Source organism: Pongo abelii, chromosome 10 (genome assembly GCF_028885655.2).
Source record: "Pongo abelii isolate AG06213 chromosome 10, NHGRI_mPonAbe1-v2.0_pri, whole genome shotgun sequence".
Lineage (NCBI taxonomy): Eukaryota > Metazoa > Chordata > Mammalia > Primates > Hominidae > Pongo > Pongo abelii.
The window spans coordinates 54,220,610-54,247,969 of record NC_071995.2 but is presented as its reverse complement, the minus strand read 5'-3'; the positions used below and the strand labels follow the sequence as shown (position 1 = coordinate 54,247,969).

Genomic DNA, 27,360 nt, shown 5'->3' with positions numbered 1-27,360 from the left:
TGAGAGACCATCTGTGTTTTTCTCTTGGTCTAGGCTCTAGGACCTCTGACTGGATATAGGACCCCACCCCTCTGAGTCCTAGAAATTTAAATTCTTGGTTCCTTTAATGAAGGTCTATTTACCAGCCTTTATTGAGAGAAATGTTATAGAACTGAATCCTCCATGAGGAATGTCTCCCATCAGAGTCCCTTTATGTGGCCTTTAGAAACAGTAATAACAGCTGAGCTAAAGTGCTCTGAGACATCTCACAACCTAGACCCATTTCAAAGCAATTAGAGTTCACAGGACCCACGAATCCTTCAGAATAACAAAAGTCCCAATTTGCCATGCTCATCCCCCTCTGAGGGATAACGTCCAGCCAGCCTCAAGAGCTAGGGGAATTTGATAACCAAGGGTATCCTGTTACCCGGGAATGTTACCGGGGTCTCTGGGGAGGGAACAATCACGGATGGGAGTTTCAGATGGATGCCTGTAGAAGATGCAGCCACTTGGACTGTGTCAGGAGTCCGGCTCCCGCTTCCTTTTTTTCTCTCCCATATCTAGAAATAATAGGAAATGCCAGCGAGTTTCGGGGGCAACAGGGTCAGAGGTGGTGGAGTGGCTCACTAGAGCACCGCAGGAAGAGGAGGTAGACTAAGCCCCGCTGGGAATACCCAACAGCGACTCCTAGTGCTTTGCCTTGGGTGTCCCTCATTTTGGAGTTCCTAAAGTTATAGAAAGCATAAAAGTTTGGTTTTCAAACCTAGACGTAATTTTGTTCAAAAAGACTAAATACAGAGTTACTTTTTAACGCCACCCAACAAGTCCGGCGTCTGGTTGCGTTTGTCCCAGCGGCGCCCCGTAACCTCTTTTTCCGGCGCGTGCGTCACACGTTCTCTCCTGGAGTCGCCGTACCTCGCTCCTTCTGATTGGCTTAGATGCGCCCGGAGCCTTTCTGATTGGCTTAAATATGCCCCGAGCCCTTCTTGATTGGAAGGCGCGCCTCGGAGCCCGGTCCTTAGCGCCGTAGAGGTTAGGTTGAGCCCTAGGCGTGGGGGAGAACTGGGGAAACTGGAATTTCCCGCGGAGCTGACAGCGCTTGCGCTCCCCCTACTCGTTCTAATTCCACGCGCTCCAAAATATCCGCCATGGAGAAATCCTGGTAATGACCCATTCCCCGTAAGCATCCCAGGAACACATCTGACCCTTGCCCTATCCCCCTCCTCACCGCTGCCGTGGGAGAATTCTAGATAACCGATTTCTCTGGTTCCCCCAGAGAATTCTGGGTAACTAGCCGTTTCCATCACCTTCCCCTGCCCCCGCCCCAATTGTGGGTAACTGGCCATTATTGTTTTCCTCTAGAGAATCCTGGGTAGCTATTGGAGAGGATTCTAGGAAACTGACTTCTCGTTCTCCCCACCGTCCAACCCACCCGTCTTCACCCCCGATTCTGGGAGAAAGCACCTTAGATCCCTCTACCTAACTCCAACCCCCGCAATTCTCGCTCCCTTCCCCTGATGATTCAGGGCTGAACAAGGCAAGTGAGCAGTCCGAAGTGAGAAAGAAGGGAAGTCAAGGATTAGGTTAGATAATGGGGTGGTGGAGAGTACAGAGGGCCTAGCGGAGGAGAGATAGGGACAACAGTTCTACCACCTCCACCCCCACTGCCCATCCCTCCCCCGCCTGCTTCATCCTTTGGCTGGCAGTCTCATCCCTCATGCCTGCCTCATCTCCCTCCTGCCCGCATAACCTAGAAGACCCTAAGTACCAGTACCTGGGCCTACCCTTGACTCAGCAACCTCTTTCCCCTTACAGGCCAGGATGTCCATTCTAGGCCCATCGATGCTGTCTTGCTGAAGGTTGGGTCAGGCATCTAAAGGGACTGTGGTAAGGGAGGGTGTGACACAGGTGTAAGCTGCCATCGTCATCATGAACTTTGAGGGTCTGGACCCTGGACTGGCAGAGTATGCCCCAGCCATGCATTCTGCCCTGGACCCTGTCCTGGATGCCCACCTGAACCCAAGTCTGCTACAGAATGTGGAGCTGGACCCAGAGGGAGTGGCCTTGGAGGCTCTTCCCGTCCAGGAATCAGTGCACATAATGGAAGGTGTCTACTCTGAATTGCACAGCGTGGTGGCTGAAGTGGGTGTACCTGTTTCCGTCTCCCACTTTGACTTGCACGAGGAGATGCTGTGGGTGGGGAGCCACGGGGTAAGCCCTAACTGTACCCCTTTGTGAGGGTTGAAAGATGTTGAAGGTCTTTATCTGGTCTTAACCCAAGGAAGGTGCTTTGCAGATAGCCAGTACCGAGGAGTTGTAGTGATGAGACAGCTGGGTCTGGTTGGAGGGATAAAGGGAGAATCTAGGATCTAGGAATAAATGACATATTTCTCAGGAGGCATCCCATTTTTTTTTTCTTTTTTTTTTGAGACAGGGTCTTGCTCTGTCGCCTAGGCTAGACTGCAATGGGATAATGTGATCATGGCTCACTGCAGCCTCAACCTCCTGGGCTCACACAATCCTCCCACTTTAGCCTCTCAAGTAGCTGGGACTACAGGCATGCGCAACCAAGACCAGCTGATTTTTAAAAAAATTTTTAGTCTTACTATGTTGCCCAGGCTTGTCTCAAACTCCTGAGCTCAAATGGTCCTCCTGCATAGGGCTGCCAAAGTGCTGGGGTTACAGGTGTGAGCCACGGCGCCTGGCCAGCATCCCACTTTTGTCACAATTGCCCATCCAGTGTTTTGATTTATCTTGATAGTTGTACCCATCGCTTAGTCTGTAGCCATCCAAATCTAATCTCAATTGCTATTGCCCCACCTCTGTTTTCTATTTTTATTATTATAGAATATTTAATGAATGATTCTGCATATCTTACATTGAATCATTTTGTCTTCTCTGGCTGATTTTAATCTCTCTCAGAGCAGTTATCAATCTTAATTTTTTAAAATCTGTACCCGTATTGCCAATATGCTATGGTGCCCAAAGACTTTGTAAGAAATACTGTGCTGTCCGGCCGGGACCGGTGGCTCACACCTGTAATCCCAGCACTTTGGGAGGCTGAGGCAGGCGGATCACGAGGTCAGGAGATCGAGACCATCCAGGCTAACATGGTGAAACCCTGTCTCTACCAAAAATACAAAAAATTAGCCGGGCATGGTGGCAGGTGCCTGTAGTCCCAGCTACTCGGAAGGCTGAAGCAGGAGAATCGCTTGAACCTGGGAGGCAGAGGTTGCAGTGAGCCGAGATCGCGCCACTGCACTCCAGCCTGGGTGACAGAGCGAGACTCTGTCTCAAAAAAAAAAGAAATACGGTCCTTCATTTACTGATTGACTTCTTAGGTCATGAATTGTTTTTCCATTAGAAGGGATGAATTTTTGTGTGTGTTATTCATTCAGTTTAATAGGCAGTGTCTACTGCTATGCTAGGCACTGTGAATAAAGCTAAATAAAACATAATCCTTGCCCTCAAGGAGTTTACAGGACAGTGAGGTAAAAAACATATACAAAAACAGATAATTTCATGGTACTGAGCGCCAGTGTGAAAATCTGTACTGGATGCTGGACAGGATGGAGAATAGTCAGACAGGGCATCAAGGAGGAAGTAACCCTTGAACTGAGTCTTGCAACATGAGTAGAAGTCAGGTGAAAAAGATGGGAAAAGGCTGTCTTAGCATAGGATAAACAAAGATTCCCAAGATACTACAAAGCTTGATGAGTACAAAATTCAGGAACTACAAGCAATTAGGATTTACCGGACTGGAAGAGGTAGACATTTATTCATTCAACCAGTGTTTTTTTGAGCCACATACTAGGTGTCAGACCTTGCTCTAAGGTCTAGGTTTGGAATAAGCAGTAAACAGAAAAACATTACAATACATCAGGTGTTGATTAGTACTGTTAAGAAAAATACTGGCTGGGCATGGTGACTCACACCTGTAATCCCAGCACTTTGGGAGGCTAAAGCAGGCAGATCACCTGAGGTCAGGAGTTCAAGACCAACCTGGCCAACATGGTAAAACCCCGTCTCTACTGAAAATATAAAAATTAGCTGGGTGTGGTGGTGGGCGCCTATAATCCCAGCTACTTGGGAGGCTGAGGCAGGAGAATTGCTTGAACCTGGGACGCAGAGGTTGCAGTGAGCTGAGATCACACCACTGCACTCCTGCCTGGGTGACAGAGCAAGACTCCATCTCAAAAAAAAAGAAAAAGAAAAATACAGTGAGGCCAGGCACAGTGGTACCTGTAATCCCGGCACTTTGATAAGCCAAGGTGGGAGGGTTGCTTGAGCCTAAGAGTTCAAGACCAGCCTGGGCAACATAGCAAGACCCCATCTCTTAAAAGAAAAGTACAGTTGAGTAAGGGGGTTGAGGTAATGAAGGGTGGGAAGTGTTGCTATTTTGTTTGGTTTTGTAGTGTTTTGTTTTAATTTTAATCTTTTTTCCTAATGGCTCTTTTAGAAACAATGTTGCTACTTTAGATAGTTGGTCAGGAGTTCTCTCTGATAAAGTAACATTTGAATAGAGACTTGGATGCAGCACCAAAAAGGGGAACAAAGAGGCAGAGCTCCATGCCTCTAACTCATCCTTGTGCCTCTCCTTTACTATTCTAGGCCCTCTAGAAGGGAGGGAAGGAGCCATGCAGATATCTGGGGAAGGAACATTCTAGAGAACTTCATATGCTATGTTAAAAGAGCTTGACCTTGGACTTGAACCTTAAGGCCACTGAAGGGCTTTTTTTTTTTTTTTAGATGGACTCTCACTCTGTTGCCAAGGTTGGAGTGAAGTGGTGCCATCTCAGCTCACTGCAACCTCTGCCTCCCAGGTTAAAGTAATCCTCCTGCCTCAGCCTCCTGAGTAGCTGGGACTACAGGTGTGTGCCACCGTGCCCAGCTAATTTTTGTATTTTTAGTAGAGATGAGGTTTCACCATGTTGGCCAGGCTGGTGTCAAATTCCTGGCCTCAAGTGATCCACCTGCCTCAGCCTCCCAAAGTGCTGGGATTACAGCGTGAGCCACAGCACCCAGCCTCAGATTTGGGAAATATTTAGGAAGCAAAATAGGCCAGGTGCGGTGACTCATGCCCGTAATCCCAGCATTTTGGGAGGCCGAGGCAGGTGGATCACCTGAGGTCAGGAGTTCGAAACCAGCCTGGCCAACATGGTGAAACCCCCTTTCTACTAAAAATGCAAAAAATTAGCTAGGTGTGGTGGTGCATGCCTGTAATCCTGGCTATTTGGGAGGCTGAGGCAGGAGAATTGCTTGAACCTGGGAGGCAGAGGTTGCAGTGAGCTGAGATCGTGCCATTGCATTCCAGCCTGGGCAACAAGAGTGAAACTCCATCTCAAAAAATAAATACATAAATAAAAAATTTTTAAAATCCTTGGTTATCTAGTGGTTAGGAAAAAAATAGGACTTGATTATCAGATATATGGCTTGGTCAGCTAGGTAGATCTTGGTACCATAGAGAATACAGTAAGAAAAATAGAAATAAAAATGATGAATTTAATTTAGGATGTCATGAGTTTGAGGTTATGATGGGATATTTAAGGAGGTTTAGTAGTTACCATCATCTTCTTGGTATCCATGTGGAATTGGTTCCAAGATCTAAAGATACCAGATACCAAAATTCAAGGATGCCTAAATCCCTTATAGAAAATGATATAGTATTTGCATATAACTTTATGCACATCCTCCCAGATGTGAAACATAAGAAAGCCAGCTGACCAGTAGAGAATTGGACCATGTCCCTGACCTTCTATATACTGTTCTAACCAAGTGAGCCATTACATATTCAGCAGGGTCATTGTGAGGACAAAATGAGGTAGAGTTTACAAAAATGCTGTGTAACACATTAAACAAACAAGACAGTATTATCAGTGTCTTTATCACTAAGATTGACTGGTTCCTAGCCTTTTGCCTCAGTTGCTCCTAGTCACAAAGGCCAAGCAAGAAAGGATCAAAGCTGAGCCATGTTCAGTCCCTGACCTGGCCGTAGGATGGCCCTTGCCCCTCCACTCTAAGTGTCTCTGTTGTCTTTGTCCTCTATAGGGCCATGCCACTTCATTTTTTGGCCCAGCCTTGGAGCGCTACTCATCCTTTCAAGTCAATGGCAGTGATGATATTCGGCAGATCCAGAGCCTGGAGAATGGTATCCTTTTTCTCACCAAGAACAACCTCAAGTATATGGCCCGTGGGGGCCTCATTATATTTGATTACCTGTAAGTGGCTTCTCAGATCTGGACTGGGAACGAGGATGCTTCATAGGGTGGGAAGGCTAAGGGATTGACAGCTTGTAAGGCCTGGACCCCTTAGCCTTTCCTCTCCCCACCAGGCTGGATGAGAATGAAGATATGCACAGTCTCCTACTGACTGACAGCAGCACTCTACTCGTTGGTGGGCTGCAGAATCACATAGTAGAGATTGATCTTAACACTGTCCAGGAGACTCAGAAGGTACAAGCCTGGGGCAAGAAAGACCTATGTGGGGTCTGAGGTTGTTGCGGGGGCAGGGTATGCTTGGGCTGGTAATGTGCCTGAGATGTGGGTGTAACCTTTCTGTTCCCTTGGTCTGTGGGAAAAATCATTCTTCTCACTGGTTTTTCCTGCTTCCCTCTCCAGTATGCAGTAGAGACGCCTGGAGTCACCATCATGAGACAGACAAATCGCTTCTTCTTCTGCGGCCACACGTCTGGCAAGGTGGCCAAGTTCCATTTCTCCTCCCACTGCAGGGCCCTGTTTCACTAGATACTTGATTGGGATCTGCTTTCCCTTAACTCTGGGGTGTAGTTGGATTGGAGATGAGGGATGAGTGGAGTGAATTCACTTACTACTCAGTGATGTTCTACTATGAGATTATTTTGCAGCTTGATGTTTTCTATGATAATGAAGTCTCCCTGAAGCCCCTTCTGGCTCTGGGCTTCTCTATTTGCCTTTTCTGTGCTTTAAGTTTCCCTGTTCTAAAGCCCTAGTTCCTTTGGTAGGGACCCCACTGGGTTAGGTAGGTGGCAGGTATTTTTCCTGATAATAGAATTTGCAGATAACTGAATTTTTTTTTTTTTTTTTTTTTTTTTTAGGTTTCCCTGAGAGACCTCCGTACTTTTAAGGTAGAACATGAGTTTGATGCCTTCTCAGGAAGTCTGTCAGACTTTGATGTGCATGGCAACCTGCTAGCTGCCTGTGGCTTCTCCAGCCGCCTCACTGGCCTGGCCTGCGACCGTTTCCTCAAGGTGTATGATTTGCGCATGATGCGTGCCATCACACCACTTCAAGTACATGTGGATCCTGCCTTCTTGCGCTTCATTCCTACATATACTTCTCGTCTTGCTATCATCTCTCAGTCAGGTATGAAGGGCATATGGGATTGGGTAGGAGGGATCGATGAGCAAAGGAGAGCTAGAACCCGAAGGAGTACTCATCCTGAAACCTCTTTGTTGGGGAAAGAAGTGACCTTTCATCAGGGTCCCAAGGTTTTACTTGGGTTTGGCCAGAGATTAGAGCTTTTATTTTCTTGAATGCGAGGAACATGGAAAAAGGTAAAGATAAAGTAGGCAAAATAACTGTAGAATTGCTCTTTGCTGAGTAGCGAACCATCTGTGGTTTATGGAAGGCACCAGGTGGCATTCTGTCTCTAGGCATGGATTTGGGGCCCATCTTGTCCTGAAATCAGGGGAAGAGGATAGGAAGGGCATAATAATATGGCTCCCTTTCACTTTCTAGGGCTCAATGGGTTTCTTCCTCCTTTGTAGGGCAGTGCCAATTCTGTGAACCCACAGGCCTGGCCAACCCAGCAGATATCTTTCATGTGAATCCTGTGGGGCCTCTGCTAATGACATTTGATGTGTCAGCCAGCAAGCAGGCTCTGGCCTTTGGGGATTCTGAGGGCTGTGTGCACCTCTGGACTGATTCCCCAGAGCCTTCCTTCAACCCCTACTCCCGTGAGACTGAGTTTGCTTTGCCGTGTCTCGTGGACTCACTGCCTCCTCTGGACTGGAGCCAGGACCTGCTGCCTCTTTCCCTCATCCCTGTCCCACTCACCACTGACACACTTCTCTCTGATTGGCCTGCTGCCAACTCTGCTCCAGCTCCCAGGTTGTACCCTACCTCTGGGCCAAAAGGCGGGAGGGACAGGGAAAGGGCCAAGATACCAGAATTCTCTGCTAGCCCTGTTATTATTCTACTACTTTCCTGATTTTTGTCTACCTTCAGTATTTTCTTTTTCTCTGGACCCTTGGGGATTGGGAGTGGACCGGTGTACACCACAACTCTTTAAGTCCTAGAACTATACTGGATTGTAGGCGAGCACCACCTGTGGATGCAGAGATTCTGCGCACCATGAAGAAGGTGGGCTTCATTGGCTATGCACCCAATCCCCGCACCAGGCTGCGCAATCAGGTGTGTTCAGAGTGGAGGGTCAGCCCCCACCCCGGCCCACTGAAGTTTCTCCTATCTTTTTCCTTTACTAGTCTTTCTTTTGTTTTTAGATCCTGTTGGTAACCAACCAAATTGATGGAACTATGCTAGGTGTTAGGGAGGATTCAAAGATAGAGAAGCTAGGGTCCTTGCTGTTAGGAAACTTAGTATTTGGTTGGTGAAGAGAAGACATAGCCATATCAGAAATTACGTTCTGTTGTTAAATGCTGAAGGAATGTCATAAGCATTTAGTGCCAGAGCTGTTTGGAGGAAAAATGTTATTCCAGGCTAAAGTGACCAAGGAAGGTGTAATGAAAGAGCTGGGTATTAAGCTGGAAAGGTGGGATATCAGTTAAGTAGATAGTAACAGAGGAGAATATCCAAGATGAGAGAAGAGCGTTAGTAAAGGTCTCAAGAGGCATAAATGCAAAACACATATCTGCGGGGGACTATATGAGTATACCAGTCTGGCCGGAGTAGCTGTTCATATTGGGATGTAGTGAGCGATTAAAGTTAGAAGTGGCCAGATTGTGAAGCTTTGAACACCAGTGTATAATAGAGGAAGTAATACACAGAAAGCAGCATTCTGCAAGGGTTAATTTGGTAGTAGTGTGCTGGACAGAGTGAATATAGGGAGACCAGTGTGGACGCCATCACAGTTGTCCATCTATGCTGAAGCAGAGTGATGGCAGTGGAAATAGAAAGGAAGCAGTGGATGCTGAGAATGCTATGAATATAGAAGGTTCAGGACTTGGTGGCTGTTTCAATGTTGGGATAAATGAGTGTGAAGCCAAAGATGACAAGACATCAAACAAGGTTACCTCTTCCTAAAATCCCTAGATACCTTACAGACTCAAGGAGTCAGACAGTGAATTTGACAGCTTCAGCCAGGTCACTGAGTCACCAGTAGGACGAGAAGAGGAACCACATCTCCACATGGTTTCTAAGAAATACCGCAAGGTGCTGGGGGACATCAGGGCCTGTGGGATGTGGGGAAGGGTACCCTGGGAAGGAAGTCATATGAGAAAGGATTGAAGGACTCAGTCAGGAGGCCTTCACCTACCACCCTGGACCCAGGAGGAAGGTTCTAGGAAAGGCTGTGGCTACTGGAAAGATCTGGGGACTCCGAGAATATCCTTGTCTTGCTCAGACAATTTCTGCCTTAGGTGACCATCAAATATTCCAAGCTAGGGCTGGAGGACTTTGACTTCAAACACTACAATAAGACCTTGTTTGCTGGATTAGAGCCCCACATTCCCAACGCTTACTGTAACTGCATGATCCAGGTAAGGGTTGGGTATTCCTATAACTTGAACGTGCCTACTGCTTTTCTTCTTCCTTATGGCTCTCGACCCTGCTCTTTCCAGGTCTCCTCAGCCATGTTCCCTTTACCATGGTCTCCTCTACAATTATTTCTTGCCTCTACAACTTTCAAGTCTCCTCTGAACTCCACTGGTTTGGTGGACTCACTGCTTCGGTGGACTCCTGCTGTGTATTTTCCACCAGCTCACTTAACCTCTATATTTCTCCTCACCCCCAGGCCAGTTTCCTACATTAGTTCTCCCACTTTTCCTTCTAGGTGCTCTATTTCCTGGAGCCTGTACGCTGTCTAATTCAAAACCACCTTTGCCAGAAGGAGTTCTGTCTGGCATGTGAGCTGGGCTTCCTGTTTCACATGTTGGACCTCTCTCGTGGTGACCCTTGCCAGGTCAGTACTTGGAGACCTGAGACACTTAAAATGGAAGGGGAAGGAAGGTGGACACAAAAGACAAAATAACCCCTTTCCACCAACAAATTTCCAGGGCAATAATTTTCTTCGGGCATTCCGTACTATTCCTGAGGCCTCAGCCCTTGGTCTGATCCTGGCTGACTCAGATGAGGCCTCAGGCAAGGGCAATCTGGCCAGGCTCATTCAGAGGTGGAATCGCTTCATTCTCACTCAACTGCATCAAGATATGCAGGAGCTGGAAGTACCACAGGCTTATCGAGGTGCTGGAGGCAGGTATGAAATCAGGATAGAAATAGTTAAAGCCATCATGACAGGCCCCTCTGTGATTTAAAAGGTCTCCTAACTTCCTCAATGTGCATATACCATTCTCTCCACTCTTAGCAGCTTTTGCTCATCGGGGGACTCTGTTATTGGGCAGCTCTTCAGCTGTGAGATGGAGAACTGCAGCCTCTGCCGCTGTGGCAGTGAGACCGTGCGCGCCTCATCCACCCTGCTTTTCACACTCTCCTACCCTGATGGTAGCAGAAGTGGTGTACCCTGCAGCTCAGTTGGGAAGGCTCCCCAAAATGTCCTGTAATATCAGGGAGAGGGTGTTGGGGACTAACTGTGGGTAGAGGGGAGAACCAGGAGTAAAGCATCTAATTTTCCCTCAGATAAAACTGGGAAGAACTATGACTTTGCTCAGGTGCTGAAGCGAAGCATCTGCCTGGACCAGAATACACAGGCCTGGTGTGACACCTGTGAAAAGTACCAGCCCACGGTGAGTGGACTGTTGGGCTGGACTAGAGTCCTGGTCCTGCCATGGAGATTCAACCACCATCCCATGTGTGGCTGGCTCTGTCAGCACTGCCATCCTGGGATCTCTGGTGGAGTGAAGAATCCCAGTTTGAGGATGCAGACTCAGGTCCCTGTCCAGACTCCTTTTCCTGTACATTCCCTGCCATTCCTTGTTTGTTTCTTCCTCTCAGATTCAGACCCGCAACATCCGCCATCTGCCAGATATTCTTGTCATCAATTGTGAGGTGAACAGCTCAAAAGAGGCTGATTTCTGGAGAATGCAGGCTGAGGTAAGGACTCAGACTAGAAACAGGGCTTCCAGAATAATTTTTCATTTTATCCCCCTTCTGACCTCCATATATGATTACATTCCTGAAGAACTGGATGTTTTTCTTCTGTGTTCAGGTTGCCTTCAAGATGGCAGTAAAGAAACACAGTGGGGAAGTCTCCAAGAACAAGGAATTTGCTTTGGCTGATTGGTGGGTGCTGTCTTGGGAGTTGTCAAAGGATTGAATTGCCCAGTGGTTCCTCTTGTCAAGATCTCTTTCGGAACAAATTTCCAATTCTTCTGACCTGATAGGAAGGAACTAGGGAGTCCAGAGGGTGTGCTGGTGTGTCCCTCCATTGAGGAGTTGAAGAACGTCTGGCTTCCTTTCTCCATTCGCATGAAGATGACCAAAAACAAAGGGCTGGATGTTTGCAATTGGACTGATGGGGATGAGATGCAGGTTGTTGAAAAACCGGGAAGAGGAAAGGGAATAAGGGAGAGAAGGTGGGGCAGAAGGTAAAGGAGGGCAGGGGAAGGTGAAACTTAGCAGAGGGAAAAGGAAGAGAATAAGGCGTAGTATTTACCTGTTAGGGGATTTTCCACAGTCACTTAGTTCAGTGTTGGGGTCCTAGATGGGCTAGGATGGAGATAACCCACCCTGGTCCCCCATCCCCTATACCCCCAACTCCCTGTCCTCTGTCCCCATTCCCCTCCCTTCCCCATCCTTAAACTTAGCTTAGCAGCCTGGGTACCCCCCTCACAGTGGGGCCCAGCCAGGGCAGAGGAGGAGCATGGTGTCTGTGTGTATGACCTGATGGCTACTGTGGTACACATCCTGGACTCACGCACAGGGGGCAGCCTGGTGGCTCACATCAAAGTTGGAGAGACCTACCACCAGCGCAAGGAGGTGAGTGACGTTGTAGAGGGCAGGAACACTTCTGGGATGGCCACAGTGAGTCCCAGATCTGTCCTTGAGTCTGAGACAGAGTGGTCCAGCCATCACTTTGTATCGCCACAGGCTTTCTTTGTATTTCCATAGGGCGTTACTCACCAGCAGTGGTATCTGTTCAATGACTTTCTTATTGAACCTATTGATAAGGTTAGTTGCAACATGTTCTGTTTCTTCTTTCATTTCCCCTTTTCCTAGCATCCATATCTTTAGGGCTCTATAGAATGCCAGGCAGATTCAACAGGGAGAGAGGAAGGAATCCTCAGGAATAAAAACCATTAGCACTTAAAAATAGCACCTGAAAAAAAAAAAAACAACTAGCACCTGAATCCTTGCCTCCGTCTGAAGTGGGGAAAAGGAAAAGGGTGATATACATTAGCCATAAGTGCTTTTTCTCTTCTATAGCATGAAGCTGTGCAGTTTGACATGAATTGGAAAGTACCTGCAATCCTTTATTATGTCAAACGGAATCTCAATTCCAGATACAACCTGAACAGTAAGTGCTACATAGTAGACCCAAGTGTGTGGACAGTTTAGACTGGGCTTCAGGATGAAATCTGGGACATTGCTTGCAAGTACTTAGGATTGGTAACCAGTGTTAATATTTCTGGAGATACTAGAGATTCCTGCTTATCAGACCTTAAATTTAGAAGTGCGAAATCCAGCCTGAGCAACATGGCAAGATCCCATCTCTTTGAAAAAAAAAATTTTTTTTTTTTTTTTGAGATGGAGTCTTGCTCTGTCACCCAGGCTGGAGTGCAATGGCGCAATCTCGGCTCACTGCAAATTCTGCCTCCTGGGTTCAAGCGATTCTCCTGCCTCAGCTTCCTGAGTAGCTGGGATTACAGATGCCCACCACCATGCCCGGCTAATTTTTTTGTATTTTTAGTAGAGACAGGGTTTCACCATGTTGGTCAGGCTGGTCTCGAACTCCTGACCTTATGATCTGCCCACCTTGGCCTCCCAAAGTGCTGGGATTACAGGCGTGAGCAACCACACCCAGCCTAAAAAAAAATTTTCTTCTTTTTTTTTTTAGTTAGCCTAGTGTAGGCCAGGCACAGTGGCTTATGGCCTGTAATCCCAGCATTTTGGGAGGCTGAGGCGGGCAGATCACTTGAGCTCAAGAGTTCGAAACCAGTCTGGGCAACATCGTGAAACCCTGTCTCTACAAAAAATACAAAAAGTAGCTGGGTGTGGTGATGTGCTCCTGTTGTCCCAGCTACTTGGGAGGCTGAGGCAGGAGAATCACTTCAGCCTGGGAGTCGGAGGTTTCAGTGAGTCGAGATTGCATCATTACACTCCAGCCTGGGTGATGGGAGTGAAACCCTGTCTCAAAAAAAAAAAAAAAAAAATTTAGCTGAGTGTGGTGGCATATACTTGTGGTCCCAGCTATTGGAGAAGCTGAGGTGGGAGGATCACTTGAGCCCAGGAGGTCAAGGCTGCAGTGAGTGAGCCATGATTGCACCAGTGTACTCCAACCTGGGAAACAGGATGAGACTGCTTTTTTTTTTTTTTTGGACAGAGTTTCACTCTTGTCGCCCAGGCTGGAGTGCAATGGCACAATTTCGGCTCACTGCGACCTCCACCTCCCGGGTTCAAGCAATTCTCCTGCCTCAGCCTCCCGAGTAGCTGGGACTACAGGCGCCTGCCACCATGTCCGGCTAATTTTTTGTATTTTTAGTAGAGACAGGGTTTCACCATGTTGGCCAGGTTGGTCTTGAACTCCTGACCTTGTGATCCGCCCTCCTTGGCCTTCCAAAGTGCTGGGTTTACAGGTGTAAGCCACGGTGCCCAGCCTGAGACCCTGTCTTTAAAAAAAAAAAAAAAAGCAGCTGTAAATCTTGAGAATGGAGTGGAAATGAGATGGGGGGGATGTTTGATCAGAATGGCTTAGGTTATGATGCTACATCTAATTATTCTTTTTTTTTGAGACAGAGTTTCGCTCTTGTTGCCCAGGCTGGAGTGCAATGGCGTGATCTCGGCTCACTGCGACCTCTGCCTCCCGGGTTCAAGCGATTCCCCTGCCTCAGCCTTCCAAGTAGCTGGGATTACAGGCATGTGCCACCACGCCCGGCTAATTTTTTTTTTTTGTCTAATTAGTAGAGACGGGGTTTCACCATGTTGGGCAGGCTGGTCTCAAACTCCTGACCTCAGGTGATCCACCCGCCTCGGCCTCCCAAAGTGCTGGGATTACAGGCATTAGCCACCGCGCCCGGCTATAAGCTCCTTATTAAGTACCTATTTAGTACCTTTAAACCATAGTTTCTCTGTAACCTTTTTCTGGATTCTGTAAACTAAGGTCCAAGTGAAAATCTTATTCTTTCTTCTCTGTGGTCTTTTCTGGTTTTTTTCTCAGCATGTTTGTTGATAATTTTGTGATGTGACCTGCTCTGTGTACCTGTCCCATTTATCGGACATGATCTTTTTTCTCACGTGCTTTGATTACTGAGGGATCACAGTGAAGACCCAGAGTCTATGATCAGCCACACTGGGCTTCTCTCCCCTAGTCACTTCCCTATCCAAGCTCTGTGTCCTCTGCATTCTCCCTTCTAGTCAAGAACCCTATTGAGGCAAGTGTCTTGCTGGCTGAAGCCTCGCTGGCACGGAAGCAGCGGAAAACACATACTACCTTTATTCCACTGATGCTGAATGAGATGCCACAGATTGGGGACCTGGTGGGTCTGGATGCTGAGTTTGTCACCCTTAATGAGGTAACCAAGACCAAAGGGATGGGGCATTGGAAGAGAACTCTGAGGATATTAGGAGTTGTAAGCATTTCTCTGATTTCTTTATTAACTCTTCTCATGTAGGAGGAAGCAGAGTTACGCAGTGATGGTACCAAGTCTACCATTAAACCAAGCCAGATGTCAGTAGCCAGGATTACCTGTGTTCGGGGCCAGGGACCCAATGAGGGTATCCCCTTCATTGATGACTACATCTCTACCCAGGAGCAGGTATTAGGATATGGAGATGCAAGTGAGGCACACCCTGGTGCATATTTACAGTGCTCAAGAACCCAGGGAAGAGTGATAGGGGAAAACTCCATCTCACTTCCTGAAAAAGACTTGTCCTTTTCTCTATTCTTAGGTGGTGGATTACTTGACTCAATACTCGGGTATAAAGCCTGGTGACCTCGATGCCAAAATTTCCTCCAAGCACCTAACAACTCTCAAGTCTACCTACTTAAAGCTTCGTTTTCTCATTGACATTGGAGTCAAGTTTGTGGGTCATGGCCTGCAGAAGGACTTCCGGGTCATCAACCTGATGGTTTGGCAGGGCTCTTTTAAGAGTCTTCTTGTGAGAGTGGGCCCCTCAGGGTATACATTGTGCCTTTAGAGAATGGGGAATTATAGGTCCCCTACCTTAAGTCTCCACCCTTTTTATCCTTGCCAGGTGCCCAAGGACCAAGTCCTTGACACTGTCTACCTGTTCCATATGCCCCGAAAACGAATGATTTCCCTGCGATTCCTTGCTTGGTACTTTCTGGGTGAGTTGCTCTGCCTTGTAGGCCCCTGCTATATTAATAGCAGAAGCAGCCATTTAAAAAAAAAGAAATCATGTCCTTTGCAGCAACATTGATGGAGCTGTGGGCCATCATACCAAGTGAACTAACTCAGAAACAGAAAATCAAATACCACATATTCTCACTTATAAGCTGGAACTAAACAATGAGTACCTATGGACATAAGGATGGAAATAATAGACATTGGGGACTCTAAAAGTCGGGGTGGTGGGTGAGGGGTGAGGGTTGAAAATTACGTATTGGGTGCATAGTTCACTATTTGCATATTAGGGATACCAGAAGCCCAGTCCCCACCAGTACATGATACACCCATGTAACAAACATGCACATGTACCCCAAATCTAAAATAAAATTTAAATATAAAAAATAAAAGCATGGGGGGAAAAGAAAAAGTAGGAAAAGTGTTAGAGGACAAAGTGGGAGTAAGGGAGACCCTCAGTTAGTGGTGACAGTTACTAATGGATTTAATTAATTTCAATATCCCTTCTGTGCACTGAAGAAGATGTTTGACAATTTTCCTTAAGGGCATTCAGGCTTTTTAGTTTTCTAGAGTCAGGTAGGAGTGGGGAGACATGTTCCTACCTCCCTTTGCTGGGTCCCAAACTATTCCACCTTTACTTACCCCAGACCTGAAGATTCAAGGGGAAACCCATGACAGTATTGAGGATGCCCGCACAGCCCTTCAGCTCTACCGAAAGTATCTGGAGCTAAGCAAAAATGGCACTGAGCCTGAGTCTTTCCACAAGGTGCTCAAGGGTCTTTATGAGAAGGGCAGAAAGATGGACTGGAAGGTGCCTGAGCCTGAGGGCCAAACAAGTCCCAAGAGTAAGACCTGGGATGGGACAAGGGAAACTGGACTGGGTGGATTTTGTATTTTGTTTGTTTGTGACAGGGTCTCACTCTGTCACCCAGGCTGAAGTGCAGTAGCGTGATTACAGCTCACTGCAGCCTCGACTTCCTGGGCTCAAGTGATTCTCCCACCTCAGCCTCCCAAGTACCTGGGACAACAGGCACACACCACCACACCCAGCTAATTTTTGTACTTTTTGTAGAAACGGGATTTTGCCATGTTGCCCAGGCTGGTCTTAAACTCCTGGGCTAAAGCGATCCACCCACCTTGGGCTCACAAAGTGCTGGGATTACAGGCATGAGCCTGGCGCCCCCAATTGGATGGATTTTGATTGCACATATGGAGAATAGCACTTAACAGTTTACAAAGCACTTCATCCTCCTAACATTCAGTAAAATACATTTTATCGAAACTCTCCATTAACTATAACTTCCTCTTGCCCAAGTCTAAAATGTTCAGGGAAGGTCCGTGCCCTTTTTTCTCTTGCATTTTTCCTTCATAGGAAGTATGAGAAGATGCTTTTTCTCCACTCAGCTTGAATCACGCTTTTGGTTTTGTCTCTGACAGATGCAGCTGTCTTCTCCTCAGTGCTGGCGCTCTGACTACCCTTCCCAAAGAACCACTACCCTCTCCCTTTACTGTTCTATAGCCCCAGAACTGGGAGATGGCTTCCTAAATTGGCTATACCTTGTCCACTTCCAGTACTGGACGTGCTCAGGGTCTAGGGTCACAGATGGTGCTATTAATTGAACTGGAACACTGCAGAATTGTTGCAAAGGTTCTAGGAGCCAGATTCATTCCTTCTTCATTCTTTGCAAAACAGTGGTACAGACATGGAGTCTAGAATTGACCCAGATGGAAGGTAATTGGTATTCTTAATATCCTGGGTGACTAATATCCAGGCAGAGAAGCTTCTGGAACCATAACTGTAAGTTCCTAGCTGGCTAGGGATTGAAGTCCTGGACAGTGACAGAGGATACCACAGTAGTTCAAGACTTAGCACAAGTCACCAACTGCTTCAGGGATACCTGGAGGGGCCAGCAAGTAGTGTTGGTGGCCCAAGCAAACCAGTGTTGCCAATACCATTGCCAAAAGGGCCTTTGGATCCTGGACAAAGCTTGGCTGCCGGCTTCATTTATTCCTGCTGATGGCTGAGAAGCATCTGTTTTCCATCCCACTCTCCTGTCCCAAGTTTTGTTCCATTTTTTAAAAATTTGTTGTAAACTGCATGTTTTATAAAATAAAAATAAAATATTGTTTGCCATTTATCTCATTAGAGAACTGCTAGTGTGAGTTCTCTGGCTTCAGTCTTCCTCTCCTTTGAAGGTAAAGGTCCGGAATCCAAAGTTATGGATATGAAAGGGTATAATTAGGCCGGGCGCGGTGGCTCACTTCTGTAATCCCAGCACTTTGGGAGGTCGAGGTGGGTGGATCACGAGGTCAGGAGTTCAAGACCAGCCTGACCAAGATGGTGAAACCCCGTCTCTACTAAAAATACAAAAATTAGCCGGGAGTGGTGGATGGCGACTGTAACCCTAGCTGAGGCAGAGAATTGCTCCAACCCGGGAGGCAGAGGTTGCAGTGAGCCGAGATCACGCCACTGTATGCCAGCCTGGGCGATAGGGCGAGACTCTGTCTCAAAAAAAGGAAAAAAAAAAAGGGTATAATTTATGCCTTTTCTGGGCAATGCTGGGTCTTTGCTATAGCTGCCCAGTACCCTAAGTCAGACTGAAGATGTACAGTATGGTTTCCGTTAATTGTGTAAGCCGACAAACTACAGGTCCCAGGATAGCTTGAGACCTGTAATTGCTCACAAAGATGGGTCTGGTGCTGCCGTGCTTCCTGGGAGATGTAGTTTCCTGTGTATTGAAACCTGGGCTGCTCGCTGGCCGGCAGCGCACCATTTTGAAGGTCCTAGCCCACCTGGGCTGGCTCACGCGCACGACTAGCCGCTCCCATACAGCACGCCCGGGCTCTGTCGTCGCTTAAGGCCACTCCTATTCTACGGCTGACCCCTGGTGGTCACGTGGAGCCGTTCGCCACGCAAGTCTGGGTCCTTCGGCGATTGACCGGGGTCCTTGCTGTCCGGGAGCCTCTCCTAAGCTGCCTGTTCACGCGAGAGTTTGGAGGGGCGGGTTTGGGGTCGGTGTCTGATTGGGGCTCGCACCGCAGCACGCTGGAGCCCTGCTTAGGTACCAGTTAGCGCCAGGGGAGCTGGGTCGGGCGGTCACCGGGACACCCCGTGTGTGGCAGGCGGCGAAGCGCTCTGGAGAATCCCGGACAGCCCTGCTCCCTGCAGCCAGGTGTAGTTTCGGGAGCCACTGGGGCCAAAGTGAGAATCCAGCGGTCTTCCAGCGCTTGGGCCACGGCGGCGGCCCTGGGAGCAGAGGTGGGACGGATGCGGGCGGCGAGGCGCTGGGCGCTGAGGGTTGGGGATGGACTGAAGCGAAAGCAATGGCGGAGTCCTTAGAAAGGGGGCTGGTGTGCGTACGGATAATCACTTACGGGCTGGAGGTGGCGACGCAGGAATCTTCGGTGCAGGATCCAAATGGGCCCTAGTTATTGCTCTCCTCGCTGGCCTCCTGGCCTGACTGAGGGCTCCCTGCCGGCAGTTCCCTAGTGCCTGTAGTCCTCACGTAATCGCCAACTTACCTCCTGTAGCTGCCACAAAGCCCCGTGAACCCTAGGCATGCAGTGCTAAAGTACCAACACCCAGGGCCTCACGTATCCACGTAGAGTCGGGCTGAGCCGCAAGTCCTGAGCTCGCGCTCCCACCCACCACCCTGGGGGAATCAGAGCCCTCAAGCGCTGGAACAGAGAAGCCCCTTTGTGTCCCGGCCATTTCCTGGAAAGTAGAGCCAGAGTCCCAGTGAGGCCTTTGAAAGCCTTGGGGTGAGGAGTGGGGGGGTCAGGGAAAAATGGAGTCGGCTCCTCACACTTATGTTTTATTCCCACACAAACCCAGGTGGAGCGACCCCATTACGCTAAAGATGAAAGGCTGGGGTTGGCTGGCCCTGCTTCTGGGGGCCCTGCTGGGAACCGCCTGGGCTCGGAGGAGCCAGGATCTCCACTGTGGAGGTAAAGGCACAACGGGAAAAAGAAGTGGAGGAAGCAGAGCCTTGGGAGGGCGTGAGATCCAAGGCCTGGGAGAAGGATGAATGGAAATCCTGGGTTGATCCCATTCTCCTCACACCCTACCCCCTACCCTGTCCCCTGCTCTCATTCTCTCCTCTTCCACCAGCATGCAGGGCTCTGGTGGATGAACTAGAATGGGAAATTGCCCAGGTGGACCCCAAGAAGACCATTCAGATGGGATCTTTCCGGATCAATCCAGATGGCAGCCAGTCAGTAGTGGAGGTAACTGTTACTGTTCCCCCAAACAAAGTAGCTCACTCTGGCTTTGGATGAAAATTCGACTGCTTAAAAAGGACCTTGGTTTAATAGAAATGAAGAAAACACACTCAGAAAAAAGATTTGGCTCTGTCTCATTTGGAAGAAGCTGCAGGCTTATTCCCCATGCACTTGCTTCCTGGCTGCAAACCTTAATACTTTGTTTCTGCTGTAGAATTTGTAGCAAACAGGGAGTCCTGATCAGCACCCTTCTCCACATCCACATGACTCGTTTTTAATGTAGCACTGTGGTATACATATAAACATCCGTTCAAAATCTGAGTCGGAGCTAAAAATAAAAAATGAAAAAACAGAAATAAGAATAAAAGGTCTTATCCTCATAATTAGGAAATTTTAGTCGAAAACAACACACATGTACACAAAGATGTATCTAATAAGCAATATATAAGGCAACGTTAAGATTACAGTGCTAGCCTGGGCATCATGGAAAAACACCAACTCTACAAAAAAATGCAAAAGTTAGCAGTGCATGGTGGCATGTGCCTGTAGTGACAGCTACTTGGAAGGCTGAGGTGGGAGGATCACTTGAGCCTAGAGGATCACTTGAGCCCAGGAGGTCAAGGCTGTAGTAAGCCGTGATCGTGCCACTGCACTCCAGCCTGGGAAACACAGCAAGACCCTGTCTCAAAAAAAACCCAAAACCCAGCACTTTGGGAGGTCAAGGCAGGCGGATCACCTGAGGTTAGAAGTTCGAGACCAGCCTGGCCAACATGGTGAAACTCCGTCTCTACTAAAAATACAAAAAAGTAGCCAGGCGCGGTGGTGCATGCCTATAGTCCCAGCTACTCAGGAGGCTGAGGCAGGAGAATCACTTGAACCCAGGAGGCGGAAGTTGCAGTGAGCCAAGATCACACCACTGCACTCCAGTCTGGTTGACAAGAGCAAAACTCTGTCTTGGAAAAAAAAAAAAAGGCCGGGCGCGGTGGCTTACGCCTGTAATGCCAGCACTTTGAGAGGCTGAGGCGGGCGGATCACAAGGTCAGGAGATCGAAACCATCCTGGCTAATACGGTGAAACCCCGTCTCTATTAAAAATACAAAAAATTAGCCAGGCGTGGTGGTGGGTGCCTGTAGTCCCAGCTACTCAGAAGGCTGAGGCAAAAGAATGGCGTGAACCCGGGAGGCAGAGCTTGCAGTGAGCTGAGATGGCACCACTGCACTCTAGCCTGGGTGACAGAGCGAGACTCCGTCTCAAAAAAAAAAAGAAAAGAAAAAAGATTATGGTACTTTAATAGCTGTTATTCACAGAGCCTACACTACCTCTTTAATACTGTGCTTACTGAGGATATTAGTTTCAATGTAAACAAAATTATTATTATTATTTTTTTTTGAGATGGAGTTTCACGCTTGTTACCCAGGCTAGGGTGCAATGACGCAATCTCGGCTCACGGCAACCTCTGCCTCCCGGGTTCAAGCGATTCTCCTGCCTCAGCCTCCCGAGTAGCTGGGATTACAGGCATGCACCACCACACCTGGCTAATTTTGTATTTTTAGTAGAGACAGGGTTTCTCCATGTTGGTCAGGATGGTCTTGAACTCCTGACCTCAGGTAAGCCACCCTCCTCGGCCTCCCAAAGTGCTGGGATTACAGGCGTGAGCCACCACGCCCGGCCAAAAATAAAATATTAATGAACACATGGACACAGGGAGGGGAACATCACACATCAGGTCCTGTTGGGGTGTGGGGGACTAGGGGAGGGATAGCATTAGGAGAAATACCTAATGTAGATGACCGGTTGATGGGTGCAGCAAACCACCATGGCACATGTATACCTATGCAACAAACCTGCACGTTCTGCACATGTATCCCAGAACTTAAAGTATAATTTAAAAAAAAATTATCTTCATCTATAGAAATTAGAAGTATAAGTTGATCAGGTTAATCAAAAAATTCTGTTTATAACTTGGAGCTAATGTTAACTGTCTTGTTTCTTAGAATTGTACAATGAGGTGCCGGGCACGGTGGCTCATGCCTGTAATCCCAGCACTTTGGGAGGCTGAGGCGGGCGGATTACCTGAAGTCGGGAGTTTGAGACCAGCCTGACCAACATGGAGAAACCCCGTCTCTACTAAAAATACAAAATTAGCTGGGCGTGGTGGCACATGCCTGTAACCCCAACTACTCGGGAAGCTGAGGCAGGAGAATCACTTGAACCCGGGAGGTGGAGGTTGTGGTGAGCCGAGATCGCGCCATTGCACTCTAGCCTGGGCAACAAGAGTGAAACTCTGTCTCAAAAAGAAAAAAAAAAAAAAAAAAGAATTGTACAATGAGGTAAAATAAAATCATATATTTGAAACTACTTCCAAGTACAGTGGCTCATACCTGTAATCCCAGCACTCTGGGAGGCCAAGGCAGGCAGATCACTTGAGCGCAGGAGTTCAAGACCAGCCTGGGCAACATGGCAAGACCCCATCTCTACAAAAAAAATACAAAAAAGTAGCTGGGTATGGTGGTGTGCACCTGTGTGAGGCTGAGGTGGGAGGATCACCTGAGCCTGGGAGATCCAAGCTGTAATGAGCCTCAGTCATCACACCACTGCACTCCAGCCTGGGCAACGGAGTAAGGTCTGTCTCAAAAAAAAAAAGTACTTTGAAATAACCATAGTAAACTTATGGTTTACTATCAAGTAAACCATACTAATTTAAAACCAGGCTGGGCGCGGTGGCTCATGCCTGTAATCCCAGCACTTGGGGAGGCCGAGGTGGGCGGATCACGAGGTCAGGAGATCGAGACCATCCTGGCTAGCACGGTGAAACCCTGTCTCTACTAAAAAAAACAAAAAATTAGCTGGGCGTGGTGGCGGGTGCCTGTAGTCCCAGCTACTCGGGAGGCTGAGGCAGGGGAATGGTGTGAACCCGGGAGGCGGAGCTTGCAGTGAGCTGAGATAGCGCCACTGCAGTCCAGCCTGGGCGAAAGAGTGAGACTCCATCTCAAAAAAACAAATAAATAAATAAAATAAAATAAATAAAAACCACACTAGGTCAGGCACAGTGGCTCATGTCTGTAATCCCAGCACTCTGGGATGCCGAGGCAGGCGGATCACCTGAGGTCTGGAGATTGAGACCAGCCTGACCAACATGGAGAAACCCCATCTCTACTAAAAATACAGAAGTTAGCCGGGTGTGGTGGTGCATGCCTGTAGTCCCAGCTACTCAGGAGGCTGAGGCAGGAGAATCACTTGAACCCAGGAGGCAGAGGTTGCAATGAGCCGAGATCGCGCCAATGCACTCCAGCCTGGGCAACAAGAGCAAAATCCCATCTCAAAAAAAAAAAAAAAAACTAATTAAAAATTAAAATCAATTAGGGAAAGCCTTTTAGAATAGGTTGTTGGAGCTAGATTTGGAAAGAAAAGTAAGGATATAAATTACTAATGTACAGAGGTAGAAGAGAGTGACCCAAGGCTGAGGACATTTCTAGGTGCCTTATGCCCGCTCAGAGGCCCACCTCACAGAGCTGCTGGAGGAGATATGTGACCGGATGAAGGAGTATGGGGAACAGATTGATCCTTCCACCCATCGCAAGAACTACGTACGTGTAGTGGGCCGGAATGGAGAATCCAATGAACTGGACCTACAAGGCATCCGAATCGACTCAGATATCAGCGGCACCCTCAAGTTTGCGGTGAGCTATGGGAATCGGTAGCTGGTTCTTGGACATTAAGGGGTTGTTGGAGAACCAATTAGAAAGTTAGGCTGATATCCTTGTCCTCCTCTTTGGAAGTGAAGGCAAGAGGCCTCTTATTGCCCTGTGTCACCCATTTCTCCCTTGGGTTGGCAGTGTGAGAGCATTGTGGAGGAATACGAGGATGAACTCATTGAATTCTTTTCCCGAGAGGCTGACAATGTTAAAGACAAACTTTGCAGTAAGCGAACAGGTAAGCTGCCCCCACTTTATCTCCTGTTCTAGTAGCTCTGTGGAACCTGACATTCCCTAACTCACCCATACACCCCCATCCCAGAAACCTCTGGTATTAGGTCAAGAGCTGTCTTCCATTTCCCTTGGCTTAGGGACTTGGGGTGTTCCTCCACATTTTCTGTCAGCTTTCAGAATTTGTGTCTCCTTGACCCTGAGATACAGGTGATGAGAGGGCAGTGGGGATGTTTTATCATTTATAAGCATATATTCTGCAGAATGGTGGTTGGTGTGTGTTTGTGTCAGCTTGGTCTGGGAAATTTTCTTGATACTGGCATATATCAGTATGAGAATGGCATTTTCCTTTAAATTGTTTGCCATTTGCAGATCTTTGTGACCATGCCCTGCACATATCGCATGATGAGCTATGAACCACTGGAGCAGCCCACACTGGCTTGATGGATCACCCCCAGGAGGGGAAAATGGTGGCAATGCCTTTTATATATTATGTTTTTACTGAAATGAACTGAAAAAATATGAAACCAAAAGTACAAACTGTGTTGTCTTTTCATGCCCAGAATTGCCCTTACATTAAGCTTGAAGATAAGGAGTTATAGACAGGAAAGATAATGGGAGGAGAAAGAAGAGTTTTGGGATAGATACAGGATAAAGGTAGGAGAGGCCTGAACCTTTAATTCTTCTACCTTCTGAGATTCCACTCCACTCATAAACTAGATAAGCTTTCAGTCAGTGCCCACTCAATACCACGTCTTTAGGGTCTAATTGTGGAGAATAGAGGAACCTCCATGAGTAAGCAGGGGAACATAAGTGTATGGTAGTGTAGCATTCTAGAAATCCCTTGTGTTCATGGCTGTTGAAACATAAAGTAAGACAGGGCTTGGTCTTGAAGGAAATAACGGACATTCATTATTCTTCCTTCCCTGTCCATCCAGATGGAGGGACCAGCAAGAACAGAGACAGGAAGGGGAAAATGGATGTGACCAACTCAGCTGAAAAGTAAGGGCTTTATCGGATAGGGACAGATGAGGTAAGGAAGGTTGTTTAATGAGAGGCCTTGCTTGCCAGCCTAAGCTTTTAAATTTGATGCCAGTGGCAACAATAAAGTATATCTTTCTTATCTCTATCACTAGCCATTGTCAATCTGGACTATAAGTCTGTCCACACTTCTGTGTGTAGAGATTCCAGACTGGGGCATAGGGATGAAAACCTAAAGGATACCTTCTTTTGGAAAATTCTTTTTTTCTTTTTTTTTTCTGAGACGGAGTCCCGCTCTGTCGCCTAGGCTGGAGTACAGTGGTGCGATCTCGGCTCACTGCAAGCTCCGCCTCCCAGGTTCACGCCATTATCCTGACTCAGCCTCCCGAGTAGCAGGGACTACAGGCACCCACCACCACGCTGGCTAATTTTGTGTGTGTGTGTGTGTGTGTGAGACGGCGTCTCGCTCTATCGCTCAGGCTGGAGTGCAGTGGCGTGATCTCAGCTTACTGCAAGCTTCGCCTCCCGGGTTCACGCCATTCTCCTGCCTCAGCCTCCCGAGTAGCTGGGACTATAGGCACCCGCCACCACGCCCAGCTAATTTTTTGTATTTTTAGTAGAGACAGGGTTTCACCATGTTAGCCAGGATGGTCTCGATCTCCTGACTTCGTGATCCACCCGCCTTGGCCTCCCAAAGTGCTGGGATTACAGGCGTGAGCCACCGCGCCTGGTGGAAAATTCTTAAAACACCCTGAGCTTGAGGTATGGTTGTCTCAGGGTTTCAAATGGAATGTCTCCAGTCCCAAGAACACCTCAAGGAGAGAAGACTTGAATAAACATTTCAAAGGTTTTAAAAATTATATCATTTTAGAATCTAAAGGAACCTTAGAGGTCATCTGGTTCACCTCTGCCCATTTTATTGATGAAGAAGCTGAGGCTCAGAGAAGCCATAGAACTTCATGAAGTTCTGTATTTAATGGCAAAACTGGGTCTATAAGCTAACTTTCCCAAGTGCCAATCTGATCTAATATAGCTATAGAGTAGCTTCTATTTTAAGTCTTTTTTCTCTAATAATACCTTGCAATAAGCCTGGCACATAGAATGCATATATTCCACAAAGCTTTTTTGTACCAAAAATCCCTGCGAAATCTGACAAATTAACTAGAGCACTGAGCAAGCACTCTGATATTTATTGTCAACTAATATCAGCCTGGTGTTAATTCCATCTTCTCCCATCATCCATAAGAAATGCTGTGTTCTGTCTAGTTTTCCAAACCAACTATTATAAACCTTATTTTTTCTTCTATGATGCATATAAGTAATAATTACATTTTTTCATGTCCCTGAAAGTATACCCAAGGTGCTGTCCATTTCATGCTTTGTGCCTAAAAATGCCTTTCTTTTCCATCAGAAAGCTTATCAGAAGTATAAATGAGAGTACTCTTCAAGCCAGATGCGGTGGCTCATGCCCCTAATCCCAACACTTTGGGAGGCCAAGGTAGAAGAATCATGATCACTTGAGTCCAGGAGTTTGAGACCAGCCTAGGCAATATAGTGAGACCCCATCGCTACAAAAAATACAAAAATTAGGCGGCATAATGCTGTGCACCTGTGGTCCCAGCAACTCTGGAGGCCAAGGTGGCAAGATCTCTCGAACCCAGGAGGCTGAGGCTGCACTGAGCTGTGATTGTACTACTTCACTCTAGCCTAGGCAACAGAGTGAGACCCTGTCTCAAATACAATAAAGAGAGTACTCTTCTGGAAACTTAAAACTGTTTTAATTTAGAAAACAAATTATTCATAGTTTTAAATAAATAAGTTTAATGTTAATCAGTAACAAGTTACTTGTGATGCACCTTTCTGGTTTGTCAAAGTACAGCTGTTAAGAACTCTGCAGCTGGAGAGACTTTGTCATTGGTACACAAAGGATATGTCCTATATAGGAAAGGGTGGATGTTACCTTCTAGGCTTGATTAAGGATACACTTTGTGGGTTTTTTTTTTTTTTTTTTTTTTTTTCCTGAGGCAGAGTCTCGCTCTGTCGCCCAGGCTGAAGTGCAGTGGTACAATCTTGGCTTACTGCAACCTCCACCTCCCGGTTCAAGCGATTCTCCTGACTCAGCCTCCCAAGTAGCTGGGATTACAGGCATGTGCCATCATGCCCAACTAATTTTTGAGTTTTTTCTAGAGACAGTGTTTCACCATGTTGGCCAGGCTGGTCTCAAACTCCTGGCTTCAAGTAACCCGCCCGCCTCAGCCTCCCAAAGTGTTGGGATTACAGGCGTGAGCCACCGTGCCCAGCAGGAAGATACACTTTGCAAACCTCTTTTTTTATTATTATTATCATTATTATTATTACTATCTTAGCGAGACAGGGGTCTTGCTCTGTTGCCCAGGCTGGAGTGAAATGGCATGATCATAACTCATTGCAGCCTCTAACTCCTGGCTTCAAGCAATCCTCCTGCCTTGGCCTCCTGAGTTTCTAGGATTACAGGCAAGCACCACCATGCCCGGCTTTGCACATGTTTTAATTCATATCACAAGGAATGCATGAATTTATCTGAACCCTCTGGAGGTTCATTATAATAAATTATAGCCCAGTATTTGGTAGAGCATATGC

The 27,360-nt window shown here is 47.4% G+C and overlaps 2 protein-coding genes and 1 long non-coding RNA gene across 14 annotated transcripts; 2 read left to right on the top strand and 1 right to left on the bottom strand.

Annotated features, from left to right (window-relative positions):
- The first annotated feature begins 986 nt into the window (after nucleotides 1–986).
- PAN2 (poly(A) specific ribonuclease subunit PAN2) lies at nucleotides 987–17,756 on the top strand. 12 transcript variants are annotated; one of them, XM_054527308.2, is made up of 27 exons: nucleotides 999–1,141; nucleotides 1,342–1,516; nucleotides 1,795–2,190; nucleotides 6,028–6,197; nucleotides 6,311–6,431; nucleotides 6,597–6,674; nucleotides 7,052–7,319; nucleotides 7,724–8,066; nucleotides 8,273–8,369; nucleotides 9,228–9,347; nucleotides 9,554–9,673; nucleotides 9,967–10,095; nucleotides 10,190–10,389; nucleotides 10,501–10,634; nucleotides 10,770–10,876; nucleotides 11,085–11,183; nucleotides 11,299–11,372; nucleotides 11,474–11,621; nucleotides 11,925–12,068; nucleotides 12,201–12,260; nucleotides 12,516–12,606; nucleotides 14,664–14,821; nucleotides 14,921–15,064; nucleotides 15,198–15,377; nucleotides 15,504–15,597; nucleotides 16,261–16,458; nucleotides 17,051–17,756. In XM_054527308.2, the coding sequence occupies exons 3-27, from the start codon at nucleotides 1,909–1,911 to the stop codon at nucleotides 17,083–17,085; spliced, it is 3,594 nt and encodes a 1,197-aa protein (XP_054383283.1). In that variant the 5' UTR covers nucleotides 999–1,141; nucleotides 1,342–1,516; nucleotides 1,795–1,908; the 3' UTR covers nucleotides 17,086–17,756. The 12 variants fall into 12 exon arrangements, with proteins under 12 accessions (XP_024112179.1, XP_024112180.1, XP_054383280.1 ...); XM_054527306.2 differs by having other exon boundaries at nucleotides 10,498–10,634; XM_054527304.2 differs by having other exon boundaries at nucleotides 10,498–10,634; nucleotides 15,198–15,407.
- LOC129049133 (uncharacterized) lies at nucleotides 14,877–22,304 on the bottom strand. The gene is made up of 2 exons (XR_008511954.2): nucleotides 22,216–22,304; nucleotides 14,877–20,162 (listed from the first exon to the last, which is right to left on the bottom strand). It is a non-coding gene; the product is annotated as an uncharacterized LOC129049133 (long non-coding RNA).
- On the top strand, nucleotides 18,340–24,300 carry CNPY2 (canopy FGF signaling regulator 2). The gene is made up of 6 exons (XM_009247903.3): nucleotides 18,340–18,872; nucleotides 19,449–19,561; nucleotides 19,725–19,840; nucleotides 23,311–23,514; nucleotides 23,671–23,767; nucleotides 24,133–24,300. Exons 2-6 carry the CDS (start codon nucleotides 19,474–19,476, stop codon nucleotides 24,174–24,176), a joined length of 549 nt encoding a protein of 182 aa, XP_009246178.1. The 5' UTR covers nucleotides 18,340–18,872; nucleotides 19,449–19,473; the 3' UTR covers nucleotides 24,177–24,300.
- Nucleotides 24,301–27,360: the final 3,060 nt, after the last annotated feature.